The sequence below is a fragment of the Berghia stephanieae genome, chromosome 7 (assembly GCF_034508935.2).
Source record: "Berghia stephanieae isolate SIO BIC M18660-M18661 chromosome 7, UCSD_Bste_1.3, whole genome shotgun sequence".
NCBI lineage: Eukaryota > Metazoa > Mollusca > Gastropoda > Nudibranchia > Aeolidiidae > Berghia > Berghia stephanieae.
The window spans coordinates 13,703,047-13,730,757 of NC_088366.1; the positions used below are offsets into that span (position 1 = coordinate 13,703,047).

The 27,711-nt window shown below is 34.7% G+C and overlaps 1 protein-coding gene across 2 annotated transcripts; it reads left to right on the forward strand.

Moving 5' to 3' along the window:
- LOC144976732 (cytoplasmic dynein 1 light intermediate chain 2-like) lies at positions 1 to 27,711 on the forward strand. 2 transcript variants are annotated; one of them, XR_013646161.1, is made up of 13 exons: positions 11 to 99; positions 9,427 to 9,500; positions 12,727 to 12,843; positions 14,174 to 14,404; positions 15,075 to 15,262; positions 15,690 to 15,783; positions 17,046 to 17,181; positions 18,426 to 18,537; positions 20,237 to 20,341; positions 21,950 to 22,045; positions 22,682 to 22,757; positions 23,361 to 26,928; positions 26,976 to 27,711. XR_013646161.1 is itself a non-coding variant. In XM_078921103.1 (12 exons), the coding sequence occupies exons 1-12, from the start codon at positions 23 to 25 to the stop codon at positions 23,474 to 23,476; spliced, it is 1,422 nt and encodes a 473-aa protein (XP_078777229.1). In that variant the 5' UTR covers positions 1 to 22; the 3' UTR covers positions 23,477 to 27,711. The 2 variants fall into 2 exon arrangements, 1 of the variants encoding a protein (XP_078777229.1); XM_078921103.1 differs by having other exon boundaries at positions 1 to 99; positions 23,361 to 27,711.

Genomic DNA, 27,711 nt, shown 5'->3' on the forward strand with positions numbered 1-27,711 from the left:
CTTCACAGGCCAGAAAACCAATATGGCGCCCATCATAGAAAAACAGAAGATGGGCACTGCTAACGGTGAAAATAATGCCGAAGATAGTGATAATTTATGGTAATGTAAAGTTTCCAAAGCTTTTGTTTTGTTTTTCGATGGTTCTGACCACTGACATCAAATTAGAGCTGCACACTTGAGTGCTTTGTCTATATATTTGGTTTGTTGCTGACCGAAGGGTTTATTTCGTCTGCAAGAATAAGTGAAGTCATGACTCACAATTCAATAGACAGGGCGGAGAAGGAAGAACACTTTCTACTTCTTATCAAAGTAATCCAATTATTTAGAATTGATCAATCAATACCATTTTTTATTGGTGAAGTGAAAGCGGTGCTCTCACCTAATATTAATATATCAGTAAGAGCTTGGCCTTCTCTGTCTACCAATGATTTCAATGATCAACTCAACTCAACAGTGTCAACAGGCGTTTTTGTTGTTGACTGTAGGTAGTTGCATGAAAATTTGAGATTGCAGCAATTGTTTTCAAAATAGTCTCATGCTATTCTGCAAGAAATACACTTTTCAATGGTACCAAAATTATGACAATGTGACAATTAGAACCAAAGTTACGGGATTATTAGTCCGCAAAAGTGGACCAAAATACTTAATATAATTTAAGAGGAAAAAAGAAACTAAAAACTGTGACCAGAGAGCAACCGAAAAGCGGGGGAAATGGAAAATCACGGTTATTTGGGTTGGAATCTAAGCGACCCGACCCAGGCCAGCTCAGCACACCGTGTCGCGATTTCGTTTAGGGCTCAGCGTAAGGTACGAGCGAGTCGCTGTGTTAGTGTTAGTGCACTCGCGCTATCTTGGTCGGAATTTGTTTTCTTTTCACAATATTTTTGAGACCGATTTTTTATATAATAATAAGAGAAAATGTTTTTTTTTTTTCATTTTTCAAATAGCAAATATATTTTTGTAGTTTAAGCTCTGTTTTTGATAAGGTCCCTTTTGATAAATCACATTAGTAAAACAAACACAAAAATTAAAAAAAAAAAAAAAAGAAAAAGAGAAAAAAATTGAATGAAAGAAGAAAAATAAGTATTAAAATATAAAACATGCCTTACCTTGATAATTGCACAATTTAATATATATCCATTTGAATAAACACAGAATCTTTCCCTCTGAGTTACTGAACGCATATAAAAAGGTATGCATTCAGCTGCGGGCTTGGGACCGCCAATGGCCCATTAAAAGATTCAACAGTATAATAATGCATGAAATAGGACTTGTGAGGCTGGGAAAATGAGTATAAATAATTCATTATAACTACAAAGATGACAGTTTGGCTATTTTCCTTCTCTGTTGTTGGATTTTATTGTCACTGTCAGCTTGAGTGCAGAAACGTTTCAATAAAATATTTACAATTCTGCGTGTAGAAATTTTGCTGAGAACAACATCCAAATGAAACAGTGCTGGAAAATCTTGAAAAATTCTTACGAGTCTTGAACGACAATGCATTTCTCCAGACATTTAAAAAAAGTGTAGCAGTATAGAATAAGATGAAAAGTTGCAGTCGAAGGGTAATTTAGACCACCTCTGTCCATTTCCTCAGTGTAGACTTTGACATCTTCAGGGAACACGTCTCCATCTGCTCCTCGCAACTTTTCATCCTTTAGGGCCACATAGCCTCCGATATAATAAAGAATCATTTTCTCATCAGATGATAGTGTGTTAGTAGTGAGAGGAAGGTCGTCAATGATGAGAAGTTCCGAGTCTGTCAGTTCTTTCCCACAGAGATCACAGGAATGTCCAGAGGAGTTAAAATCAATATCCTTCTCAAATTCAATAAAAAGTTTGGCCCTGTCTATATGATGACAGTTCAAAAGATCTTGAGCTGTTATATAAAAATTGCAACCAGCTGACATCCTAAAATGAGCAAAATGCTTCTCTATGACATCTTGTTGGAAGAAACCAATGGCAACATATTGATGATGGACAGAGTTTTTTTGTGTCAATAGGTACTTTGATAAGTCAATAAGGCATCTGCAGGTCCAAGCTAAAGCATTTGCTGTGTCTCTTGTGAAGGATTTTTCCCTTAGAACAGGACTTGATGCTGTCATCCGGTCAGCAAGCAGTGCCCATTGATCCAGGATATTCAATTGATGACTACCAGCTTCTGAAAGTTCAATACATAATCGATCTGGGTCACGAAAACGAGTGCTTTGAAAGGGAGACTTCGTGTTAAAAACTTTCCAAAGCTTCAAAACTTCATCTATAAATAAGGCAGTGTTGATCCAAGAACTGACAGACTTTGATGACGATTTCAATGCAGAGCTTGTCTTCTCTGAAAATACTTCCAATACAAGGGAAACTTTCTGTTTTTCAATACTTGTGGGGTTCAATGCTGTTTTGGAAAGAGTTGAAAGTTTTACAAGAAATCCTGTCTCGTAATTATGAAGTTCTTCCAAATCAGACCACTGGGCAGTTACTGGTTCAGATGAATGACAAGGGTAGAAATTCAGACATTTTGTTTTCTCAGTAATCCAGTTGTTTCGGATATTTTTCAACAGGTGAACAGTATCATACAGTAAAAATAAGGATCTTGTAGGATCAACTGGGGACATGGTAATCCAAGGAGATGATTCATTTATTTTAGGAAATTTTTTGAAAAAAGCTTGATTCAATCTGTTGTTATCATTTATTATTGCAATTACTTTCCCTCCACATCTTTCAATTGTAGAAATGACATTTATAGTGTTACTGTACTGAAAATCAGATGTTAAGGCATGACAGGGTAACAGTTTGACAAGAAATGTTCTTGATCCAAAAAAGCACTTTACCATAAAACATAAAAACGTAGTAGCCAATTTATCAGGGTAATCAACAGCATATCCATAAATGGTTCCTCCTCTGTATGAAACTGATGCCTTGACATAAACTTCATCAATAATCAAAATACAATTTCTGGATCTTTCTTCAAGATGATTAAAAACATTCGTAAAGAGATTTTCATCAGAGGTGTTATTTGCCACACTTGTAATTCTTTTCATGGTAGAAATAGATGGTAATTGTAAATGATTACGAAGTTCAAGATACAAAGCACGGGATTTTTCATACCATGAAAACGCTAAAAACAGGTCCTCTGCAGAGTAAAGCCTTGAGTTTTTCGACGAATTCATCAGCTGAAGATTTCTGATACAAAAGTTGACTTTCTTATCAGTAACTTCAAATGGTGTTTCTGCTTTGACAAATCGAAGAAACTCTTCAAGCTGACTCCAACATTTAATCTCACTGATGAATGGGTGACGAATACGTTTCCCCAAATGATACATCTCATACGTCACCCTGGGATTTTTAGTTCCAGTGTTGTATTTAAAATATACTGCAAACTTGTGAATTTGACCTTTCCTCTCACTACTCAATAAAATATATGAATCATGTGATCCTGACGGAAGAGTGAAAATGGCACCACAATTTCCAACTTCACAACAAAATTTGTCATGAAAAGAATCATATTGAAATAAATCAGACTCCATGAAATCTGACATCTCATCCAAATCAACAGCTCGAGAGGCAGCAGTGGCTTTTGTAGTAATCCGATGTTGAGTTTGTGACGAGCTTGGTACACATGATTGGGGTACATTATGAAAAACAGAAGGTGGGTCAACTGGAACAAATATCGTCCTACACGAACCATTTTTGGATTATCAGGCCAATGTAGAGCACAAACTCCCATATGTTCCGTAACATCTTCAAAGTTAAGCTTATTTGGTAAGCATGAAATCCACTGTTTACGTTTCTGAATTTCCTTCGGAAATTTGTACACAGTTATTTTCAGATCAGCAGGTTGATCTCTGTAGCCAGTTCTACAATTGAAGACAGAGCACTTTCTACCCATTTTACAAAACAATTACTGTATGGAACAATATGGATAAAGAATTTAAAACTCCAACAACACAGTTTAAATGTATAAACATTTGAAAAGGAATTAAAAGTTAGAGCTTCAGTTAATCTGACTGAAATGTGAAATAGGGCTAATCACAGATTCAAAGCCGGTACCAAACCGGTATATAGTCAGAGAGGAGATGTTTTATTAGCAAAAAATATTTGCCAATTAAGAATCAAGTCTTTGTGTGTGATTTGCTGGGTTTGTTGAATATAAATTATTGTTTAAAATATCTTTTAATTTTTAGACACTAAATATTAAAAGACGTGTCTCTTAAACTGAATTTCAACCAAGAAACATATTTTGACAAAGAATCAGTAACCAAACTTAATTCGCTTTGTCTAATAAAAACCAATATGGCAACTTTGTTGGAATTTCGGTTACACACTCCACAAGTGTGAACACACTATACGTTGAGCCCTAAACACACCTTGCGGTTTTTCTCTTCGGCTGGCCTGTCTCAGCCCGCCTAGGTTGGAATACATATAAAACCATATATCAAAATGATCGCAAAGGAAAGACGAAGCAATTTTTTTTAAAATTAAATGATTATTATGCAATATTATGCAACGTCATGCAATTACATAACCCTAGAAAATGAAAAAAAAGGCGCGAGGAACGGATAATAACTTTAAAAACAGATTTGAGGGTGGTCTTCTTCCAGAGCATGCTTACAATACTATGGCTATGATTAATTTTGAACACAAAAATTGTTAAAACAAGAGGAAAGGAGCGTAAACGTATGAATTTAGACACTAAAGTTGTGTCCTTGGGGAAGGCACTTAATATTTGGCATTGGCAAATGAGCAACAGACGAAAGATGACTGGTATTCGGAGAGAAGAAAAAAAACAAAAAAACAATGAACAGGGCTAGAAATAAAGTTGAACAAGTGTCAGTAAATGCAACTTGCAAATGTACTGCCCAATGTTTTTGCATCCTTGGACAAGACATTTGGGCACCAACAGTACTCGGGAGAAACAAGCTTGCCGCTTTATATATGCAAACATGGTCAGTGATAAAAATGCAAAATTAAAAACAAGAACTACATAAGAGTGGTAGAGAAAACTTAACCTGAAAATGCAAAATTGAATATTACGTAACATATTACATAATAACAAACAATAAGCCGATAAATACCGACACTTTGCAAACTTTCTGCAACATAGGCATGTCATATATCAAACTGAACATCTCGAAGAGATGTATCATATGACTAACTATTAAACTACATTAAAATTGAAATGAACTTTAGAAAATTTGATAATTGCTTTGCATTCAACATCACTAAGAGAACAGATAATTAAAGGGTACTCACGTACTGACTCGCTTAAATCCATAAGATGGCTGAGATGTGGCAAAAGACAGAAGACAACAAAATCTAGGCACTATGGGTTGTTGGCTGCATGGAATGTAGACACAGGCAATATCCAGGTAATGATACTGAATAAATACATCGAAGTCCAAGCAATGATACAGAAGTAGTTGGGGGAGACTGACGATCGAATTCATGTTGTTGCTTCAATTTCACATTTAAAAATACAAGATAGATTATTGGAGCTGGAGGCGGCAGATGATCAAATTCATGTTGTTATTTCAATTTCATATTTAAAAATACAAGGCAGATTATTGGAGCTCGAGGAGGCAGACGACGGGAGTTGGAGGTGGCAGACAATCAAATTCATGTTGTTATTTCAATCTCATATTTAAAAATACAAGACAGACGACTGGAGTTAGAGGCGGCAGACGACTGGAGTTGGAGGTGGCAGACAATCAAATTCATGTTGTTATTTCAATTTCATATTTAAAAATACAAGATAGATTATTGGAGCTGGAGGCGGCAGATGATCAAATTCATGTTGTTACTTCAATTTCACATTTAAAAATACAAGATAGATTATTGGAGCTGGAGGCGGCAGATGATCAAATTCATGTTGTTATTTCAATTTCATATTTAAAAATACAAGGCAGAATATTGGAGCTGGAGGAGGCAGACAATCAAATTCATGTTGTTATTTCAATCTCATATTTAAAAATACAAGACAGACGACTGGATTTAGAGGCGGCAGACGACTGGAGTTGGAGGTGGCAGACGACTGGAGTTGGAGGTGGCAGACAATCAAATTCATGTTGTTATTTCAATTTCATATTTAAAAATACAAGGCAGAATATTGGAGCTGGAGGAGGCAGATGACGGGAGTTGGAGGTGGCAGACAATCAAATTCATGTTGTTATTTCAATCTCATATTTAAAAATACAAGGCAGATTATTGGAGCTGGAGGCGGCAGACGACGGGAGTTGGAGGTGGCAGACAATCAAATTCATGTTGTTATTACAATTTCATATATTCAAAAATACAAAGCAGATTATAGGAGCTGGAGGTGGCAGACAATCAAATTCATGTTGTTATTTCAATCTCATATTTAGAAATACAAGACAGACGACTGGAGTTCGAGACGGCAGACGACTGGAGTTGGAGGTGGCAGACAATCAAATTCATGTTGTTATTTCAATCTCATATTTAAAAATACAAGACAGACGACTGGAGTTAGAGGCGGCAGACGACTGGAGTTGGAGGTGGCAGACAATCAAATTCATGTTGTTATTTCAATTTCATATTTAAAAATACAAGGCAGATTATTGGAGCTGGAGGAGGCAGACAATCAAATTCATGTTGTTATTTCAATCTCATATTTAAAAATACAAGACAGAGGACTGGAGTCAGAGGCGGCAGACGACTGGAGTTGGAGGTGGCAGACAATCAAATTCATGTTGTTATTTCAATTTCATATTTAAAGATACAAGGCAGATTATTGGAGCTGGAGGAGGCAGACGACTGGAGTTGGAGGTGGCAGACAATCAAATTCATGTTGTTATTTCAATCTCATATTTAAAAATACAAGACAGACGACTGGAGTTCGAGGCGGCAGACGACGGGAGTTGGAGGTGGCAGACAATCAAATTCATATTGTTATTTCAATTTCATATTTAAAAATACAAGGCAGGAAATGAAACATGAAAATGTGGTGTCATAATGAACGTCTGACTCTGAAAACAAAAAAAGTACTTCGATTATGATTAAATCAACAAAATTAAAAGTTATATAATAATTTTTGTTGTGGTAAAGAGTAAAGTAATGAATGAAATATACTTTCACTTGAATTGACTCTATCATGCTATTCTGTATTATTTGTATTGAAATTAACCACATTAAATTAAACCAACACACTTAACCTGCAGAACAAACAAAAATAAAAGATAAAAAATAATATCAGTGGAACATAATTTTTAGTTGTCCGGTATCATCCCAGTTAAAAAAGTCATTTCAGTTTCAACATTCATTCATAAAATAAAACTAAAATTATGGATGGGACTATTTTCAGTCTTTTTACAGCAATTATTCAGCTTGAAATTATTTATACAAGTCACAAAAGCAAAAGCAGTCGATAGTTTACAGACTGCACTGTACACAGGAGACTCGGGGATACATCGAGAGGCAATCCTGGTTGGCCGTCGCCAACTTCATGAACACGCATCGTATTTAAAGTCACTAAAAGACCCTTTCGCCAGCATCAATCACCACCAAAATTCACACAAATAGAGAAAAATGGTTGGCGAATAATATAACATTAATTAAAAATAGGTAATATAATGAAAAATGTATTTAAAATGAAGTTAAAACTTACCAAATTTTCAAACAGCTGGCATCTGAACAAAGAATGAACGGATTAAAAATCTGAAAACGCCGCCTGATGCGCTGGCTTCTCCTCTTTAAAATGAGACCGGAAGTGACGAAATTAGTGCACAGGAAGCGATTCCACGGCAATGGAAGTAAAACTATGTTCACCGGTTAACACAATTTTCACTCCAGAGCCGTAACATCGATATCGGGGCTCGATCAGCGGCTCAGCCACGGGCGATGCGACTACCTATTGACTGTTGATCATTAGATTATAGCTATCTTCTATCTCGACCACATCACTGGTTGGCAGTGCAGCTCAAATTCAAAGGACATACTACACTACATCATAAATGGTATTGTAGACGTCTACTAAGTAGTCTAAAGAAGTCAAACTCGATTATTCACAGTCACAGACATGTCACTGACACAGTATCAGTATCATCATTCTCATTCATATCATATTCAATTCAGACAGACAGAATGGTGCAAAAGTTAAAACAAAACCACAAAAAGTCAAAGAGACGTGTGCATCATCATAGTGTAGGTACCAACATGCTGTGGTTAGAAAAAAACTTCAAATTTGTTTGATATCATTGAAACCTGCATCATTATAAATGATAAAGTGCTTTTCAACACGATTTTAATTTTAATGAAATATGACACTGATACTGATACCATTTTGTAAAGATCTGTTGAACCAAAGAAAGTTTAAAGTTAAAGGAAATACACTCCTTTTTGCCTTCATAATTATAACTAATGGAGTTCGTGACCTGAAACTGCTGCATTTCAAATGGTGTTCACCATTCATATCTCAAAAGTGGCCTAAAAATGGTTGCTGGTAAAGACTTTTCTGGGTTGAATTCAGGAGTGCGGGATAAAACATTGACGTGAATTAAATTTCATTAAGAAATAAGATGTTAAAATATGTGCGCTAATACTATTGGAAAAGTAATAGTTAGGAAGTTCGATTTGCAATCACTCTTAAGTGCCTACTCTATTTATTCATAAGGGATACTGATTAAAATATAAACAATACCAAACAATAGTGTGATTCCTGCTGAAGATAATGCATACCTGCCTACTTTTACGGATCGTCCGTAATTCTTATGGAAATTAGGTAACAATATCGGCCATATGGAAATGGAAGAAATATTACGGATTTTGATTTCACAGCAATTTGGTCGTAATGTTGGAGAAAAAAAATAATTTTTCTTTTAAGTTCCCGCGGTTATCAAAAAAAAAAGATGTTCCCTTAAAGTTATAAAGTCTACTGCTCATTCACGCCCATGATAGCTTAGTCGATTGCCAGCTCGTAATGTTGGAGGTCAACAACATTTATTTTACGTATAAAAGATTGTAGATACGCAGTATTTTTTTTAATTTTTGTTGTTGTTAATTGGTGGAGTATTACTAAAATTGTACCATTTATTACTGATGAATTTTGTGTTGGCTACTGATTTTGAAATGTTCAAGTAGACAGGTATGATATTGAGATGTAATGTAAATAATTAGAATCCACCAATGGGACAAAAATTCCACAAATTTTTTTTTCTGTCGTTCAAATTGGCTAAAATTGAGTTCCATCAAATGATCAGAAAAATGTGATGTGACAGTTTTGACAATGGCATTTTTATTTTTATTCTCACTGATTAGTTCTCTTCACTTGTGCTGGGACTTGTAGAGTGCTTTAACCATCGTAACCAATGGATAATTAAGCAATAAGATAATATAAAAACCCAAATAGCATTCTTCTGTTTGCAGTCAGTTTTCTATCAATTACAATCCGGAAATAAATTACAAATCTTTACTTTTCAGGGCTGATATTTTGAGTGAGGTCCAAACAGGATCTGGTTCCAAGTTGCCAACAAACAGGACTGTACTTGTACTAGGTAAGCTTTGTATAAAGTTCGAGTGGCAAAAATGTCTGAAGAGAAATATATCTTCACTTTCATTGGCAAATAATTTTATGTCATTTCATCAAACCTGCCTCAAAGCAACAAAAGAGAATCTCTGTGGTTTTTTGTCAAGAGGAAAAGCTGTACCCATCCAAAATGAAAGATTTCCATCCTTAATTATATCATGAAATATCTCTTTGAAAAGATTTAGAAATGCTGCCATGCAGATCAGTTTGGTCACTTATCCAATGCTTACAAATTAAAAGCACTTTCACTAATTTCCGTTTAAAATTTTGATTTAAAAGAATCTGAATATGGAGTAAGAGAAAATCCAAATTGACCAATTTTGGGTTCCGAAAACAATCTGTTTATACTGTTGTGACTGTGGCAGACCTGTGTAACGTTTTTATTTTTGTTTTCATATTTATTTCTTTTTTTCTTTTTTGATGAAGCATCCATGTCAGAAAATATTTTTGTGTGTATGTGCATTACATTGAGCTAAGCGAATTCCCATAACACATTTTAAAAAATTCAGTGAAGGTTAAGTGGCAACTCTGCTACTTTTCATATGGTGAAAAGGATATGTTGCCAGCGATGACCAGATAAATGATGGAAAAGATATATTATATGAAAGAAAGTCTGCATCTTCCCTTAAGATTTGAATCACCTTCGTGCTGCAGAAAAATTCCAGATATTTTAAGGATTTCTTTTGTTTTGCTCCACGGTAAACTTTACCTCTACCAGGCCTGTAAATCTTCCGACAATTGTCAGAATCCAAACAGTACGATTTTGCTCTATAAATTCTGACATTAAAAAAAAGAAATTATATAAAAAACAAAAATATATTCGTAACGTCAAAAGACAGAACCAACTAAAAAGAAAATAAACGTGTTTTATTTTGTGCCTCGACGAGAGTCTATTTTTAAAAAAAACTAAAACACTGTACTTATCTCGTCAAAGACAAAACAAACCAGACAGCATTCCATCTTGTCAATAAATATCACCACCTCCACACTCCCTGGACGTGTACGTATTCACTGCCTTACTAGGCTTTTAACGAAATCAGGTCGAACGAGACGCCGAACCCGAACCCGAACGGATATAGCCTTCTCACGTGACCATGAACGAGATCTGGATAGTGAAGACTCTCAAGCGGTATGCAGCATCGGATCTAAGGTCACGTGATAGAGGATAGCTTGGGTTGCTGTTGGCTTGTGTTAGGGGAGGGGCAAGGTCAGTGTCATTCAATAGTATATAATTGTGCACGTGGCGCTCTATACAGAGAGAAAATTATAAATTGATTACGAGCGAAGGTGGAGGAGGGGGAGGAGGGGGGGAGGGGGGGGGGTTGACCCACAAACGATCGAGGTGTTGGGCTTCGGGTAGAACATGATACGAAATCAAAGAGAAAAGGCCGCCGGTACTTGGATGGTGGAAATGGTTGGGGTGGGGTGGGGGGGGGTAGTGACAATCAGCATGGGATGTATATATTAACATTAATAATATAGGCAATAGATGACCAGGGATGTGTATTGTTTGTATATGTTTGTGTGTGTGTGCGCGCGCGTGTGTGTGACAGAGATTACGCAAAAATACCTTTCTCGGGAGCTTCCAAATGATTACGTATACGATAAATTTGAAAACGACATTGTTGAATCAGCTTGCAAAAAGGAGAACATTTATCTTTGTTTCACAAAAATAGGTTTAGAAATAAAAAAATTTTCAAGTAGATTGATTTTGAAAAAAATATTGCTCAATTTTTTAAATTTAATGATAGTTTCTTTATTTTCCGGTCGGTTTTCTATATTTATATCTCATTTTTCAATTCTCAATGCGACGAGCACACTGATGTATCTCGTGTGATTCAAAAGCGTTGTTTGTTTTTTAATATATATATATACTGAGAGTCCTCACTAATTAATTCCTGAGCGTTGATATGGTGACGCAACTATTACATACAAGACCTTGCAGTCGAGTCGGCAGGGCTTTTGGGTTACACAATCACTATTTACCCATCGGTCAGCGGTACTCTTTGATGTATACAACACTCATCGCCTTTACGCAAAGCCGCCTGCCCATAAATCAAGAGATGGTCTCCTAACTGTTCACAAGCGAACTGTCAAACGAGCAATCGATGATTGGATAAGAATCTCAAGATCTCATATAATAAGGTAAGTTTTGGAGAGGTGATATCCCCCCACCCTTCATCGGACAGAACTTTCATTGCGTTATATCATTTTAGCTCCGCCTCCTCTTTCTATTCCGGAGTGACGAGATTAGACGAGAGGACGTGAGAAAAAACTGATCACGTGACCGGTAAGTCGTTCGTTCGGCGTCCGTTCGGTGAGCAACTATAAATCTGTACTGTCTGCCCACAGACTGTGTGTCTGCCCGCATGTAGCTCGCTAGTGTAGGTCGCTTCACGAGTCGTCGATCACACACAACGTAGTCAGTAATCAACTTACACACATAGCATGTTAGGGACCAGGCCGTTTCTTTCTATTTTGCTACCGACACACACACGTCGTTCCGTTCTTCTTTTTTCAGTTCAGTTCATTATCTCTATCCAGTTGAAAGTGAACTGGAAAAATATGAATGCGAAATAAATATTTTTCTTCGAATGAAAAGGTGAATGAATGCTTATATCAGAAGTTTTCGCTCCTTTGGCATACGACCGATTCTCTTTTCCTCTATTCTCACACGACCGCAGTTTTTCAGTCATTAATTCAATTATTCTTCCTATTTACTATGCCTGAAGTATTTTTAGATCACAGTTGCGTCTTACTTACCTTAGAAAAAGGTATTAAAAATAAATTTAAATGGTCATGACTTGAAGAACAAGACACCAACAGCGATTTCTTCTCTTATGTGAGGAAAGTTAAGGCACTGGGAATGGCATTTGTGTCATCTGGGTTGTGTTGTTAATCCACATTTTTGGTTTGGTTGGTCAATTTTCGCATCCTCGAAAAGTTCCAGCCATTTACAGGCCTGCTCTACCCTAAAATAAACTTAAAATGGTTTGCCCAATTTTGGGATACCACATCATAGATTTTGATCTCTTATTTTAATATTTTATTGATTGACAAAAATAATAATCAAATATTGTTTGTTTAAGTTAACTGCCTGCAGCCAGGCTGAGAAATTCATTCAAAATAATCAAACATTGTTTGTTTAAGTTTACTGCGAGAAATTCATTCATTAATTATTTGTCTTTTTGCAGGTGATAATGAATGTGGAAAGACAACCCTGATTGCAAAGCTTGATGGAGTGGAAGAACCAAAGAAGGGAACAGGACTTGAATATTACTATATCAATGTGAAAGATGAATATAGGGATGGTGAGTTTGAAGGGAACAGTTAATAGTTGTCGTGAGCATTTAGAAAATATATGCCCGCTTTTCAGTATCATTATCATCGTCACTCTGTATTAGCAGCTCAAGTTGTTTGAGGATCAATCTTAAGTTTACAATTTCATCATTCTTTCTCTCCTTAACACATTTGTACACAATAGTAATGTAGACACACACTTGTACCTGTGGGACACATTTCGAAACAGGGAGTTTAATTATCCCTGACATAGAATTGAATCATTCGTGTGAATGTCTTGTGGTAGCTTATTTCTGCGATGTCGTCCAGGAGGGTGTTCCAAAGTGTAGAAGAAAAGAATAAATTCAGGTATGATTGGTTTTTGCATATGGTGGAATTATTTTGTTGTCGTGGTCCCTCGTTTTGATTTACTTTCTCTTTATTTACCATCTTTGCGTTTTGCGTGCACTACTCAGATGTGTTTTTCTCTAACATTAACCCCAAATACCCATTGTTTCTTCCATATCGCCTTCTTTTCTTGTTCTTGATAAAGGAGATTTTTTTTCTCCATTCTGGATTTTACCATTCCTTGATATCAAGCTTTTATCTTCTTCTCGTATACCTTTATATCTGTAGTCCTGTTTAGAAGATATAGTCTTTTTTAGTTTTTCTTGCAGGCCAAAAAGTTTTGTATTTATAGAAGTTTCAGTGGGCCATATCTCTTCTCTGTTAGATGAGTATTGTCTGCAGCACTGCAGTATATGCTCTGCATCTCCCTCCTCCTCATCACATGAGCAGACCGGTGACTGTAACAGTTTCATGTGTCTGTGTATATGCTTTTTAAGTCTATTATGACAGGATTACTTGTTCATGTCTGAGCAGCGTATGATAATCATCTGCACGCATTGATGTTGTATGAAGGGTCTTAATTATGCATTTTGTCTCATTGAAATTATGTTGTATATTTTGTTGTTCGTATTTGGCAAAAAAATTTGTGTGTATCAGCTTCCTTATTTACTGATATCTGGAGTAAGCTTTTTAATGATTTGAAAGCAATATTGAAACCATTATGATGCCTTCCGGACTGGAATGTGCCATTATTTGTCTTTTCTTTTTGGGTATAAAATGCTCATTGCCTTTTGTGTGTTTGAACTTTGACCTCCTGGGTAGGAAGGTTCTACATTAGTTTACCTCTATCTTTATTTTCTCCTAATACCATTTACCCTTTCTGTTTCACTTCAGTAGCTTTGTAGTTCTTATAAGACCAAAGAAAGTATAACGATAAAATACCACTTTGATGGCTACAAGGCCTATCTATGTCTTTCGATTAGTCAATGAAATATGATTTTACTTTATCCACAGAACAAGCAAGGTTGAATGTATGGGTGTTAGATGGAGACCCCCTCCACAATGGCCTGTTGAAATTTGCATTGAAGGAAGACAATTTTAGTGAGACTCTAGTCATGTTGGTGGTCTCCATGTCCCATCCCTGGTCTATCATGGAATCCCTCAACAAGTGGGCCCAGGTCCTTACAGAACACATTGATAAACTCAGGATACCACGGGACAAAATGCAAGAGTATGAACAGAGTTGTAAGTTTTGAAACAGATTTTATTCTCTTGTTCCTTTATTCCGTTTTTTGTTTTATTTTTCATTTTTGATCTTATTAATATTCAGTATTTGATGTGTTTCAATGGAGGTTTTACTCAAGAGTCTCCTAAAATCCCATATAAAGAAAGATCTCCTACTTTCAGAATTTCCAAAATGGTTTCAATTTATTTTAAAATCTCGTCAAAATAGCAGGTTTTCCATCTTTTCATCATCTATAAGGTAAATTGTTTAGGTTGTTAATTAAGTAGAACACAAACCAGGTATAATCAGGTTATCAAACTTTTGATATTACCCCATCCAATTTGACAGTCCTGTTCTCTCTTATTATTGAGAAACATTTGGATATTTTCCCATTGCTTATTGCTTAACAATCCTTCTGTGTGTGTGTTTTTTTGTGGGGGGGGGGGGGGGGGTGTTGTTTTTTTTTTATTGGGCGTGGGGGGGGGGGGGGTTGATTTCAATTTGTCTAAAATAAAAACACCAAGTCAGTAATGGTATGTAATGTAGGTAGTAACAGGGAGAAACAGGCCATTGAATGATGGATGATAAATGAAATAAAATTTGATTTTGATGGCGACGTTGTTGTACAAATACATTCATTTGTGCTTTTTGATGTGTTTTAAATTTTTCTTTTTTTTTTTTCCATTCCAGTGGTGCGCTCCTTTCAAGCATACACAGAGCCAGGGGATGGCCCTATGGCCACACAAGGACCCCCAAGGGGGGACATTAACCCTCTCCACCCCCCTGCTTCCGGTTCAGAAGATGAAAGTTCCCTCCCCTTGGGTGATTTAACCCTGTCCACCAATTTAGGAATACCCATTGTTGTAGTTGTAACCAAGGTAATTTACTTTTGGGTTTAAGTTAAAATATTTGTCATTAATTTAAACATAGTTATTGAAAAAGAGAAGAATGTTCTTACCATTCATTTTATCTCACCAATCTAAAAGTGTCGTCTTCTTTTTGAAATAAAATAAGCCACAAATGTTTTCAATATTATCCTATTCCATGCTACAGATAGCTTATAGGTGTGATTGAGTACTTGGTAATAAGCATTGATGGATATAATTTTTTTTGGTTTTTTTTTTATTTTTGCCGGACAGGGGACTTGTACTGTTTGAAATAGAAATTTGGTTCCATGTGGGTAGGTTGAGGAACAAATGTTGCATTTTTTAAGTACATTGGACATGGTGAATCTGTTAAAATGTGCTGTATAAATTTTGACATGTGCAACACTCAAACTATTATTTTCCTCTCTCTTTTCCTCAGAGTGACGCAATCTCCATGTTGGAAAAAGATTTAGATTTCAAAGATGAGCATTTAGATTTTATCCAGCAACATATCCGAAAATTTTGTCTAAAGTGTATCCTTCAGATTGTTAAAAACAATGCAATCTTTTTTTTTTTTTTTTTTAAATATGTTTTTAGTTTAATTTTAATAGCTTCTCTCTTTCATAAAAGCGGGTGGTTGGATGGGAGCATCACCCTTGAATCATATACCTATGATGTTCGCATGGGTGTACGATCCGATAGTGATGTCGTTTCTTCTTCTCTTTACTAGCCTATCCTGCTTCTTTGGTTTGTGATTGTATTTTTGACAGGGGATATTTTTTTTTCTGTAAATCTTCTGCCTGTTTGCTCTTGGTTATTTATAATTTAGCTTATGATTATGATATCTTTAGGTTATGATTTTGATTTACGTTTGTACTATTTTTGTTAGATTGCTTGTTTTTTTTTGTTTCAGCGGTCTCTCATATAACCTCAATTGTGTTGGAAGAGACCTAAAGCAACAACAAACAAAACTTCTATGAAAGTCATGGTTCTTTCATATCTTTGTGGTTTTAGTATTGATTTTGGATTTGACAAGCTGTTTGTCGCAGGAAGCTGATTTAATAATCATGAGTTAAGGTGGAAGCTAGCAAGAGCTCTTTTTTATTCTTTTTGCTCTGATCGGTCTATTGAAGCATTCGTGGCGTGTAGATTTACATATAAAAACATTCTTATTATTGAATGTAAAATGATAAAAAGAGGAACTAGGAGCACAATATAAATGTTTTGTATTGGGATCATATATGTGGTGCAATGATTCTGCTTGAATCGTCAAGCTGTCAACATTTGTATATGATATATGATTGTCAATCATGCAGCTGTCATGAGACACAAAAATGTTGATTATAAGTTTAATTTCAAATTCAAAATTTATCTCAGACAATTTGTCAATGCAGAACATAAATAAAGTTCTAACATGTTCAAGTGACAAAACTACATTCGAAAATCAATCACATTTTAAGCAAGCACCAAATTCTCATAAATATCCGCTCGTTGTTGTGAAAACTTAAGATGATGATTGTAACTGCTCTGTTGAAAGTGATGATGAGGATAGCTATAATGATGACTGGTGACTATGATGATAATAACAATTAGATAAAATGATGCCGATGATGATAATTAGAATTAACAATATCCAAGAAATGTCCATAACCTGTTATAGCTCTCTATTACAAAACAAGACTAAATTGTTTTTAGCACTTTTTCCGTATAACCCGTTGATCAGTGGTGTAAAGAAAATATAAACAGAGCAGTTATTTTCATTCTGGTATTCATTTTCCTTAATTCTGATTGCAAGATGGTGCTGCCATGTTCTACACATCTGTGAAGGATGAAAGAAACTGTGATTTACTGTACAGATATTTGGTTCACCGAGTCTATGGGTTTCCATTTACTTCCCCAGCCCTCGTTGTGGACAAAGATTGTGTTTTCGTGTGAGTAAAAACGAATGGTCAATCCTATTTTAGAGCAATTTTCTAAATTTTGATTTTAACAATATTTTTAACATTTTACTTCCATTTACCCAAAAAGAACTTTTTTTTTATCAACAATTGACACAAAAAGTATCAGTCTCTCTAATGGAGAGACTGAGTATTTTCAAAGTGATAATTCTTTCTTTTGCTTTTGTTTGTTTAAACTTGGGCAGCATGGCTCAACAGTATGGTCTTTGCTTTTTCCCTTTTTACGATTCGGATTACCCTTCGCGCTTTGTTGACTTGAGAAGTCATCCCACCTAGACCGACTTATGCTGACTGTACTGGTGTTGTGATTATAATTATTGTGATCAACATTTTGACTCTAATTGTTATGTCATTTAACTGTAAGGAGGTGGGTACTTGTTTTAAAATGGCATCTGTTTCAGGCAAACTGGTTTCATTGGTCTCAGCCAAATTGATTCCTCTGAACATTCCCCCATGCCCTAGCTCACTTTGCTGCACGGCACTGTGGATGATTAAAAAACCGATATTAGTTTATCACTGAGAGATGAGCGTTGGCAACTCTCTTGTTTGAATATGAATTTTTTTTAATTGGTAGAATTCTAATAGGGGTCATAATGTCATCTCATGATCTGTATTACTAAAGGCCAATGGTCATAAAATTGGCATTGAAAGATTTTGGGAATGTTGCTAGTTGATATAATTTTTTTTATTTTCATCCGTTTTCTCAAGTGGTTTTGGTAGAAAAGTTAGTTTACTTATGTATTTGGAGGGGGAGTTGTTTGGCTTGTTTTGGTTTCTAAAAAATAATGAATATATATATGATAATTATGAACATTTATATAGCTCATATCCATGACTTTACCATGCTCAACGCACTCCACAAGGTCTCATTTAATCCCCCAGCAAGCCTTATAGAATCATATTTCCATTTCATATAATACCAGTTGCCTGTAAAGCATTCTTTTTTGTACTAGCATTCTTACAGCATCGGTCACTGCCTTCAGTCAGGTACCCCTTCACACCTGAGTTGATTGGTGAAATTTGAATGTATCTTACTCATGGATCATGGGGACCAGAATTTTCCACTGATCATGCTCAACATTGACTGACATTTGGGACAAAACGAGACACTGCACTGCTGAACAAACTTGAATAATCATGAAAACAGGATACTGGTTTTATTACTACACCTGAATTATTCTTATTTTTACTTATTTTATCATATTTTTATTTATCAGACCAATGGGCTGGGATAACGACAAGAAAATCAGCATTTTGTATGAAAATATGAGTTCAATGAAGCCAGATGATGCGTTGGAAGATGTCATCTCCAAACCATCTTCCAGAAAGGTTAGTGAATCTACCTCTTTTGTTTGCCATAAACAGAGATGCCAAAACTCTGGTTTCACTGGGGGGGGGGATACTGTCTGTAGCTAAAAATTTTGAGCAACTTTTGTCAAATCCGGGTGATGTATGATGGTTCCAAGGAAAGCCTCCACCACTTTCAGTATCATCACCACTGCCACAGCATCATATTCACGGCTACCACTACTCCCACTATTCACTGTCATCATCACTTACCATGACTACATCATTCTCACCACTACCACCACTACTGCAACCATCATTACCACATCATCAACATCACTCCCTCCAGCGGGCAGGGAGGTACATACTGTGTCTTCTATCCCCATATATCTGTTTTCCAACATGCTTTCTGTCTTTGTCTTGGAATGAGATTACTTGGTTTTTTTTCCTGGTGCTGGTCAGAGTCCTGGCTGGGAGGGAAACAGTCAAATGTATAGTTATTGTTTTGTGAGGTGATATTTTTTTCCTTGTAAATCTGTTATTTATTGTAGTATGTTTAGTTTGCATATTATATTATATAATTTGTAAACATTTGAGTGTATTCCTCTAAGTTGCGGGCGTGTGCTTGTGTCTGGATGAGACTTTTAGGTGATCTCAAACTAAGTACTTTGACGGTGTGCTCTTGGAATCTACATCTGTTCCCTATAAAATTGAACCAATTCCCCTTTGTCTCACCTTTTCTTTTGTGCTTTAATTGTAATTCTAGAACTTTTTACTATCCCATTTTCTTCCTTTTTACTGGCGCTGATATGACCTTAATGTGTTGCAAGCGCCGTAAAACCCGTAAAAACAAACAAAACAAACAATCACTACCACCACTCCTACAACCACTACAACCTCCTCCACCACATCATCATCACTACCACAGCTACTACAACTACCACCACCGCATCATCACAATCACCACCATCACTACTACAGCAACCACCATGTCATTATCACCACACTACCATCACTACATCAACCACCATAACCACCACTGTTACTGCAACAGCCACCACTTCATCATCATTACCATCACTCTCAACCACCACCACCACCACATCATCATCAATACTACCACTGCCACAACCACCTTCATTTTACCATCATCATTACTGCAATCACTGCTCCACATCATTATTATCGTCATCATCACTACCAACACTACTAATAATTTTTACATGTCTGTGACTGAAAATTGCTTTTTTTAGTAACGTTTTCAATGGGTGAATTATGGGATATGCTGTAATGACTGTATCCTATCGTCTCGAAACTGTATTATGTCGGGATGACTAATATGCTGAAAATTGAATTTGTAACCAAAAATATCACACTCTTGTTGAGTTTGTTTTATTGAGAGGAATGAACAGAGAATTTTAGGATTTAGATTGCTAAAAACTATAATTTCATATTTTGACTTTTTAGAATCTGGTTCGTCCCAACACAATACCATTTTGAGAAGTTGGGTCACAAGTCACTATGTGAAAGGGGACATTAAATGAAAGGAAAAATAAATTAAATAAAAAATCAATGAAATAAAGAGTAATATTCTGTTTGAATCGTATGTATATTATCAAATATTAAGATATGATTAAAACATGTTTATAGGCGTTTGGAGATGGTCACAATTGCTATCACCATCATATGATTTGAAATTGGACAATTTTATCAGTATCTTTTTACATTTGCTGTATATCAGGTTATCCAAAGGGATGCAGAGGTATCTGCTGAAGATGAGCAAGTCTTCCTAATGAAATTACAGTCTCAGCTTTCCAAACAAGTTGCACCAGGGGCTTCTCCAGCTGTAAGTTACTACAGATTTTATTTTTTTAAATACTCAAATTAATTGTGGGGTTTTTTCCCTCTCATATTCAATTTTAAATTTGATTTAGAGTGAAAATCTTACATTGAACTACACCAAATTAAAACTTTTGTATTTAGCTGTAATGAATCATCATATGATATAGAAGAAAAAAATAGTCCCTTTACAGCAATTAGGCCCATGGAGTCATAGTAACATTTTCTATAGGTTGAAATGGGCAATTGCTTGGTGCCCGTTAGAAAGGATGCTAGTCTATCGCAATGTACTTTCTGCCAGATCTAACTGAATTAGCCACTAGTACTAGTCGCCCACTTCTAACTGCAAAACCCAAAGTTTCCCAATCACCGCTAGATTCTGGTTAGGAAGCAGCAGAGAGATTACATATTCACTCTGTATAATTGACTAAAATTTTCAACAGAAAAATATTAATAACTCTGGAACCATTGGTCGTAGAGGAGCAAGTAAGGTATCAAATTAAATGATATATCAAGCCCCATTCATCTGATTGGGTGTTTTGGGTTTGACAATTTTTGTACTAAGTCACATGACCACAAAAATAAGTTTTGAGAACTGCTTGTTTTTCCCATTATCTGATTTGTGTGCCTTAGTACGTTTTGATCCTAACCACATCATATACTGTAGATACATTTTATTCCTAATTTTTGGTAGTACAGTTTTATATTTTCTTCATTTTAACCCTGTTTGGGATGAAACATCTGTTTTTGCTCTCTGAAATCCCTGTTTGGCATAATTGCATGTTAGCATTTCTGTAATTTCCCATTACTCTTGTGAACCAGAAATTTTATTACAAAAATCACCCTGCCAATGTCCTATTAGTCTGTCTAATTTCACCAAAAACAACAAAGCAACTGTTGCAACTGTGGTACCAGTTGTACTACACAAACTAAATTAATGATAACTCAGGCAGGAATAAGCTTCTTAATGCCAGTGTTCTTTATCGTAGGCTCTCACATTAATCGTAGGCTCTCACATTAATAGTCTTTTTGTTGTTGTAGGGGGGGGGGGTATGCCTCTCTCACTGGTTCTTAGATGAATATATTTGGTTTTGGTTTTTTGGTTTTTTCGTACATTAAAAACGAAACAAATTGATTCTTATGCTGTTAATAGCTGGGAAATCTTATTCAGATATATTGATGAGCAGTATGCCCCTAACCCTTGAGCAGTTGGTTACAAACCGAGAGCTTCTTTAAAATTTCTTAGTAAGAGACATTTTCCACCTGGAGTTGATTAAATCCTGATGTCTGGTCCATATAAAATTTTAATTTAACTCTCTCAATTTCACCATGATTGAAAATTGAACAAATGTGTTCGATTTTCCATTCATATGATCTCAAGAGATAGAGGGAGAATTAAGACAATTATCACAAAACTTTTTTTTCAATTGTGAATGAATTGATTTCTGGAAAAAAAATAATCTTCTTTCGAAATATGGTAACAATGATCTGACACAAACATGCTTTGAGAAAATTTGTTGGCCTGATGGTGATGCCATTGTATATTTTGAAAAAAAAACAAAAAACAACCTTACTATCATTTACATTAATAAAACGTCTTCATTTGGTGTTTCAGGAGCAAAGCACACCACGTCAAGCAAGACCAACAGTTCAAAGGACACCTGATAGAACTCAGGTGCCTGCTAATACTGCTGCTCCGATGAGGGGAAAGGTAATATTTTATAGTTTGGATTTGTTGGCATTGTGGGTTTTCATGCTAAAAATAGAAATGAAATGGAATTTTTATACTCAAACTATAACATTACTTTGCAACAAGACTTCCAAATGATTTCCCTTTCGAAGCCTTGACTTCTTATTCATTTAATTAAACATGTACTTTTTCTTTTTCTGGAACAGATATTTGCTTCCCATGCTTTAAAACAGAATATATAGACTTTAATAGAAAAAAAACAAACAAACCAAAGGACAGTGTCTTATCATTTCTTACTACCCCTGATCATCTTATGGAACCAACTGCCTTCATCCCTCAAAAAATGTCCGACATTTGAAAACTTTAAAAAGAAACTTAAAACACATCTCTTTAGGAAATCATTTAACATTTCTATTAGGCCTACATGTTATAAATATCCTAAATTTTCATCTCGTAGCAAGTGCGTGGTAATTAAATTACAAATTGATTAATGCTATTCCAATATGATAGATTTTATGCTTAAATTATCGATTTATTGTTGTGTTTTATTTGCATTGTAAAGCGCCTCTGAGCACATTGTGGATCTAGGCGCTATATAAATTCATTCATTATTATTATTATTATTATCATAATAAAATGTTTTTTGTCCAATTTCAGGATGGTGCCACAGAGGGTATGCTTGCCACATTCTTCAACAGTTTATTGAACAAGTCTCCGGGGACCACAGTGGGAAGTGAGTGACTTATTGAGTTCTTTTTTTTTCTTTTTCTAATAGTTTGTAGCTTCAGAGTGATGAATACAATAGGATAACTTAACCTGCACCTAATTTAAATTTTACAAAAATCAAAAAGAATTTCTTCATTTTTCTGAATGAATTTGTTTCAGAAAATTATTTTTTTTTAATTCTCACTTTCAAAATATTGGAGTAAAAATAATATGACACAGAAGTGAGCTGAGAAAATTCGTTGGCCAGACGATGGCACCATACTGTAACCAATATGAAAACCTCTGTTTTTGACATTTAAATTTCATCCATTTATCCATCCATCTAATGTTATAGCCAGTTAGTTACATTTCATGTTCATCATTGTGTTTGGTCCATTGTTGGCTAAGTTTTGAAAGTGTCATTGTTTAAAATTGAGTTCATGTTTAATTATCTTACTGTGGGGGGGGGGGGGGGGGGAATGGGTCATTTTATTTTAAGTCTAATGAAACAAGTCTCTCACTCCATTTATCATTCAATTGTGGTCAAATTGTCGGGAGACAGACCATAAGGTTATCCGTACAAAACAGGGATAGTACAGCTATTCATTTGCATGATCATTTCTATCCATAGACAAAGCTGCTGTCACTAGAGATGCCGCCGCAGAACTAGAACGCATGACGAGGGGAAAGAAAAATTCATCTGATGCCGCTTTTCCACCCGCTGACTCATCCGGGCCTTCTTCTTGATGTGAGAAATAGCTCCAGCCTGCTGTTGTTACATCTGATACCTGCAGGTTGAACTTGAAAAATAGAGGAGCAGGTACTGGTGAAAGATAATAATCTGAAAAATGGATGTATGATGCAGTGTCAGAAAAGCAGAAAGATTTATATGATGTAAGAAAATTAAAATCATCCTCTTGGCTGGAATTCCATGCTCGGAATTATTTTTTTGAGTTTTTTGGGGGTTTTTCTTCTAAAGATCAGTTTTGGCACTGTAGGCTACTTAACTTTTCAGATTTTTATCTTCATGTTGGATATCCACAATGGATGCCATCATTATCGTCGTGCAAGTCTAGGACTTTATCAAGTTTTATGTATTCATTCCTTCTCTCACAAATATTCACCCTTTTCATTCATCATTAACCCTTTACCCCTCTCAGTCGCATTGATAATATCCATACGCAGCCTGTTAGGTCACTCATGCAATCTGTATTAACTTATTTTTTCTGAAACGCAAAATTCTAATTTTATCATGTAGTTTTGGATGCTTTTCCTTTTCCTTTTTTTTTTTTTTTCACTAAAAAGGAAATTAATGAAAATGTGCCAAAGCCTTGTCCATTCTAAAGTCATATTCCAAAGACAGTGAAGTATTGCTGCATGATGCAATTGTTTTTAAAATTCCTTTATTTTGACAGTTGTATAATTTCCAGATAGAATACAGATTTTGTGTAAGTTATCGGTAACAGGTCTGTAATATGGCGGGTAACCAATTGGTAATTGGGCTGCCAAGTAGATCATTCGATACATGTATGTCTGGATGACAATTAATCTGTAGAGCATTTCATTATCAAGTTGGATTTACTAGTTTTATATCATTTTTATTCTTTTCCCTTATCATTTAGAAAAGTAATTTATACTCCATTAATATTATTATTTTTATTATTAATGCTTTCTTAAAAACCATTGTACAGTCGTTAAAGTTTTGTGAACATGTATATTTTTTAATTTTTTTTTAAATACTTTATATGCTATGATGTTATGTTGCCTTTTACTTGTAATTTTTTTGCAATTTGCTTGTATTGGGGTATTTATTCTGTTGGAGAGAGCTGGTCGACGTTACTCTGTGTTATTTTGTCACATTGTTTGTTTTTCATATTGGCTGTCATTATTATGTTTTCTATTAATGCTGTTGAAATAGATCATTGAAAAACATTGTTGTGTGAAAATTATTACATGGCAAATTTCTAAAGTGGAATACCTGAGTTGTTCAAATACTGTCTTAAATAGAATTTTTATCTAATTACTTATTATTTGGAAAGTGCTATATGCACCATTTGATTCTAAATGGCATAATCATATTGAGGTTGTTTATTTTTTTTATTTTTTTTTGGGTGGGGGTTGGGGAATTATTTTTTTTTAAATCAAAACTATGATACTTGAGAATAGCCATGAATCTTCAAAACAACATTAATAAATGTTAACGGATTGTGTGATAAAATAATTAGACAGTTGAAATATTCGTTGTAGCAAACTCTTGAACTCTTTTAACAAGAAGGGTAGATATATTTAATCTATTATTTTGTATGTTGACGGTCTATGAGTATTGATTTGCATTTAAGGAGTTTTATAAGTCACAAAGTACGATTAATGAGGTGATTCCATATATTTATCTTGTCAATATTATGTTTCCAATGCCTGGTCAAAACTTCTCTATTTGTCCTTGTCATCATCAATCACATTGACATTGCAAGGATTTCAGTTTTGACTTTTCCGAGACTACACAGTACTTAATGTCATTTTGCAACTCTCCATTTTAGGCTTTGGGTTTTGTTTTGGCTGTTTGCTATTTTGACAATTTCATTTCCTTTGTCGTTAAAAGGAATAGATAACTTTTAATGCATGATGTTGATTATCTCTGAAGCATTTGGCAACAACTGTTGTTTTGTTTGTGTGATTGGAAGAGAGAAATTTTTTTATTTTTTTTAATGGACTCAATAAGATTTTAGATAAATATTCACTGAGTAAAAATGGGTTGCCTGAATCCAGGGAATTATTTTTTCCCCTCCATTATCAAGTTGTCTACAATATAATCAATAATTGTGGAGTTATCAGTTATCTCTATCAAACACATTTTTTGGTCCCTTTCTTCTATATTGGATCATTTCCATACTCATTCCTGTCAATAAAATGTTTGGGCGGTAATGATTTCCCCTCCATATTACCTTCTGCCACAGGCTTTATTCTCAAAAAGTTTTTTTTCTTCATTATTATTTTCAACATAAGCCTGTATTTTTTTCAAATCCTGATTTTCGAACTTTAAGTTGAAGTAGTCATTTCTTCTAATATTTCCCTCCTTCGAGATTGAACAAGTAGCAATTTTTAAGGGATAAATTGTAATCGCAGATTGACTTGAATGAAGAGTTTTTTGGAAGATGTTTTTGGTTGTATTTTCAAGAATGGAAACCAGTATCATCATAATGTCAGGAATTTATCCTTAAGATCAAAATGATTATTACCAATGGGATAATGGGGCAAAACATTAGATAGGAAAATATCTGTGACATTTTTCCACAGGAATACCCCCTTGACCCACTACTTTGGTCTTGGACATCTCCAATTGTGGCAGTTTGTCAGACAATGGTGCTAAGGCCAGTTTTCATTTCAAGATTTCATTTTCTAATTATTTCATTTTGAAAAAAAAACTTCATACATTTCAATAACATCTTCATAAATTCATTCTTCCACTCATTCACTTTTTTATATTTGATCTTATTTATTTGTTAATTGATTTTTTCTTTATATTTTTTTTTCCTTTTTGAATTTATTAATATATTTATTTTAAAACCACTCAAGCATCGCCAATTAAATTTAATTCTCTGTCTTGAATCTGGTCACTTTTTTTTTGTACACATTTGTGTTTTGATTTCTAGGTAATTAGATTTACCTTAGGAATAAAGTATAAAGTAATTTTCTTTTTATTGTTACGAGCTGCTCGCTTCTGATTTCTACTCACTAATGATGATTTATTAATTTTTATTTCTCGTGTCATACAGAGATAAAATCGTTTCATATTCAAATCACTCTAGATAGGATAATATATACTTTATTTTATTGAAACTTCGATTCAATGTGTTAACTCTAAATGTCATCATTCTTATCATTTGACATCTATTTTATTGACTCAATATTTCACTATTAATTAGTTTTTGTCTTAAAATATCGGCCATTATTTTCAGTCGATTCTTCTTTTTTTTTTTTTTTTTTTTCGAAAGGCTTGAATGACTGGTCATATCAGTCTTATGTTACGTTTCATATTTTAATAAATTAATTTTGTTTGTTTATTTCATCTGTTGTTTTCAGTCTAGTTTTTTTTGGGGGGGGGGTTTGTTTTTCATTAATAAAAGAGAAGCCTGGCTAATCAGTGATGTGGACTTTATGTTGTGATAGATTGACGTGAATGTTTGGATGTTTGAATGACAGTTGGAGTGGTTAGATTGACCTGAATGTTTGGACATTTGCATGACAGTTGGAGTGGTTAGATTGACCTGAATGTTTGGACATTTGCATGACAGTTGGAGTGGCAAGGAGCTCGGATGACATTACATGTTAAAACATTTCCTATTTTCTCCATTATCCCCTTATATAAATACCTTATTGAAAAACGAATGAAGTGTGATATACTTACAAAGCTGGTTGAGAAATCAGTTCTTCTATTTTTTTGTTGTTGTTTGTTTTCGTTTTTTTTTTTTGTTTTTTTTGTTTGTTTTGTTTTTGTTTTGTTTTTTGTATTCTTGTGTATTTTGTAGTGAGAGATTATTAACATGTTACATGACACATTATGATTTCTATAATTTTGTTTGTATATTATATTTTAGTAAAAAATGACCTCATGGATATGTGTGTGTGTGTGTCTGTGACTGTGTGATGTAAAGGAAATGGGGATTTATTTAAATAGCCGAAATATAAATATCTGTTATAGTACCTTGTGCAATCTCTTTTTGTATTATTTTTAAATGAATGGGAAAGGTATTAAACCAATAATTGGATCTAAGTGATCTCTGCCTTGTCCCAATTAAAAAGTTTATCAGTCACGTCTTTGGTTCTCTCTCTTGAATCTCCAAGACAGCATTTATCGTTTCACAATATTACACAAGAAAATTGTGTACATAAGCACAGTTATTTTATTTAATGATTGGAAATGAAGCTGATTTTTGGAAAATAATAATTTCAATAATTTGTTTTGTAAAAAAAATAAAATAAAA

Coding starts and splice junctions, on each gene's coding strand:
- LOC144976732 (XM_078921103.1), top strand. CDS start 23: ATGGCGCCCATCATAGAAAAACAGAAGATGGGCACTGCTAACGGTGAA. Junction 9,501..12,726: donor CAGGACTGTACTTGTACTAG/GTAAGCTTTGTA, acceptor GTCTTTTTGCAG/GTGATAATGAATGTGGAAAG. Junction 14,405..15,074: donor GCAAGAGTATGAACAGAGTT/GTAAGTTTTGAA, acceptor TTTCCATTCCAG/TGGTGCGCTCCTTTCAAGCA.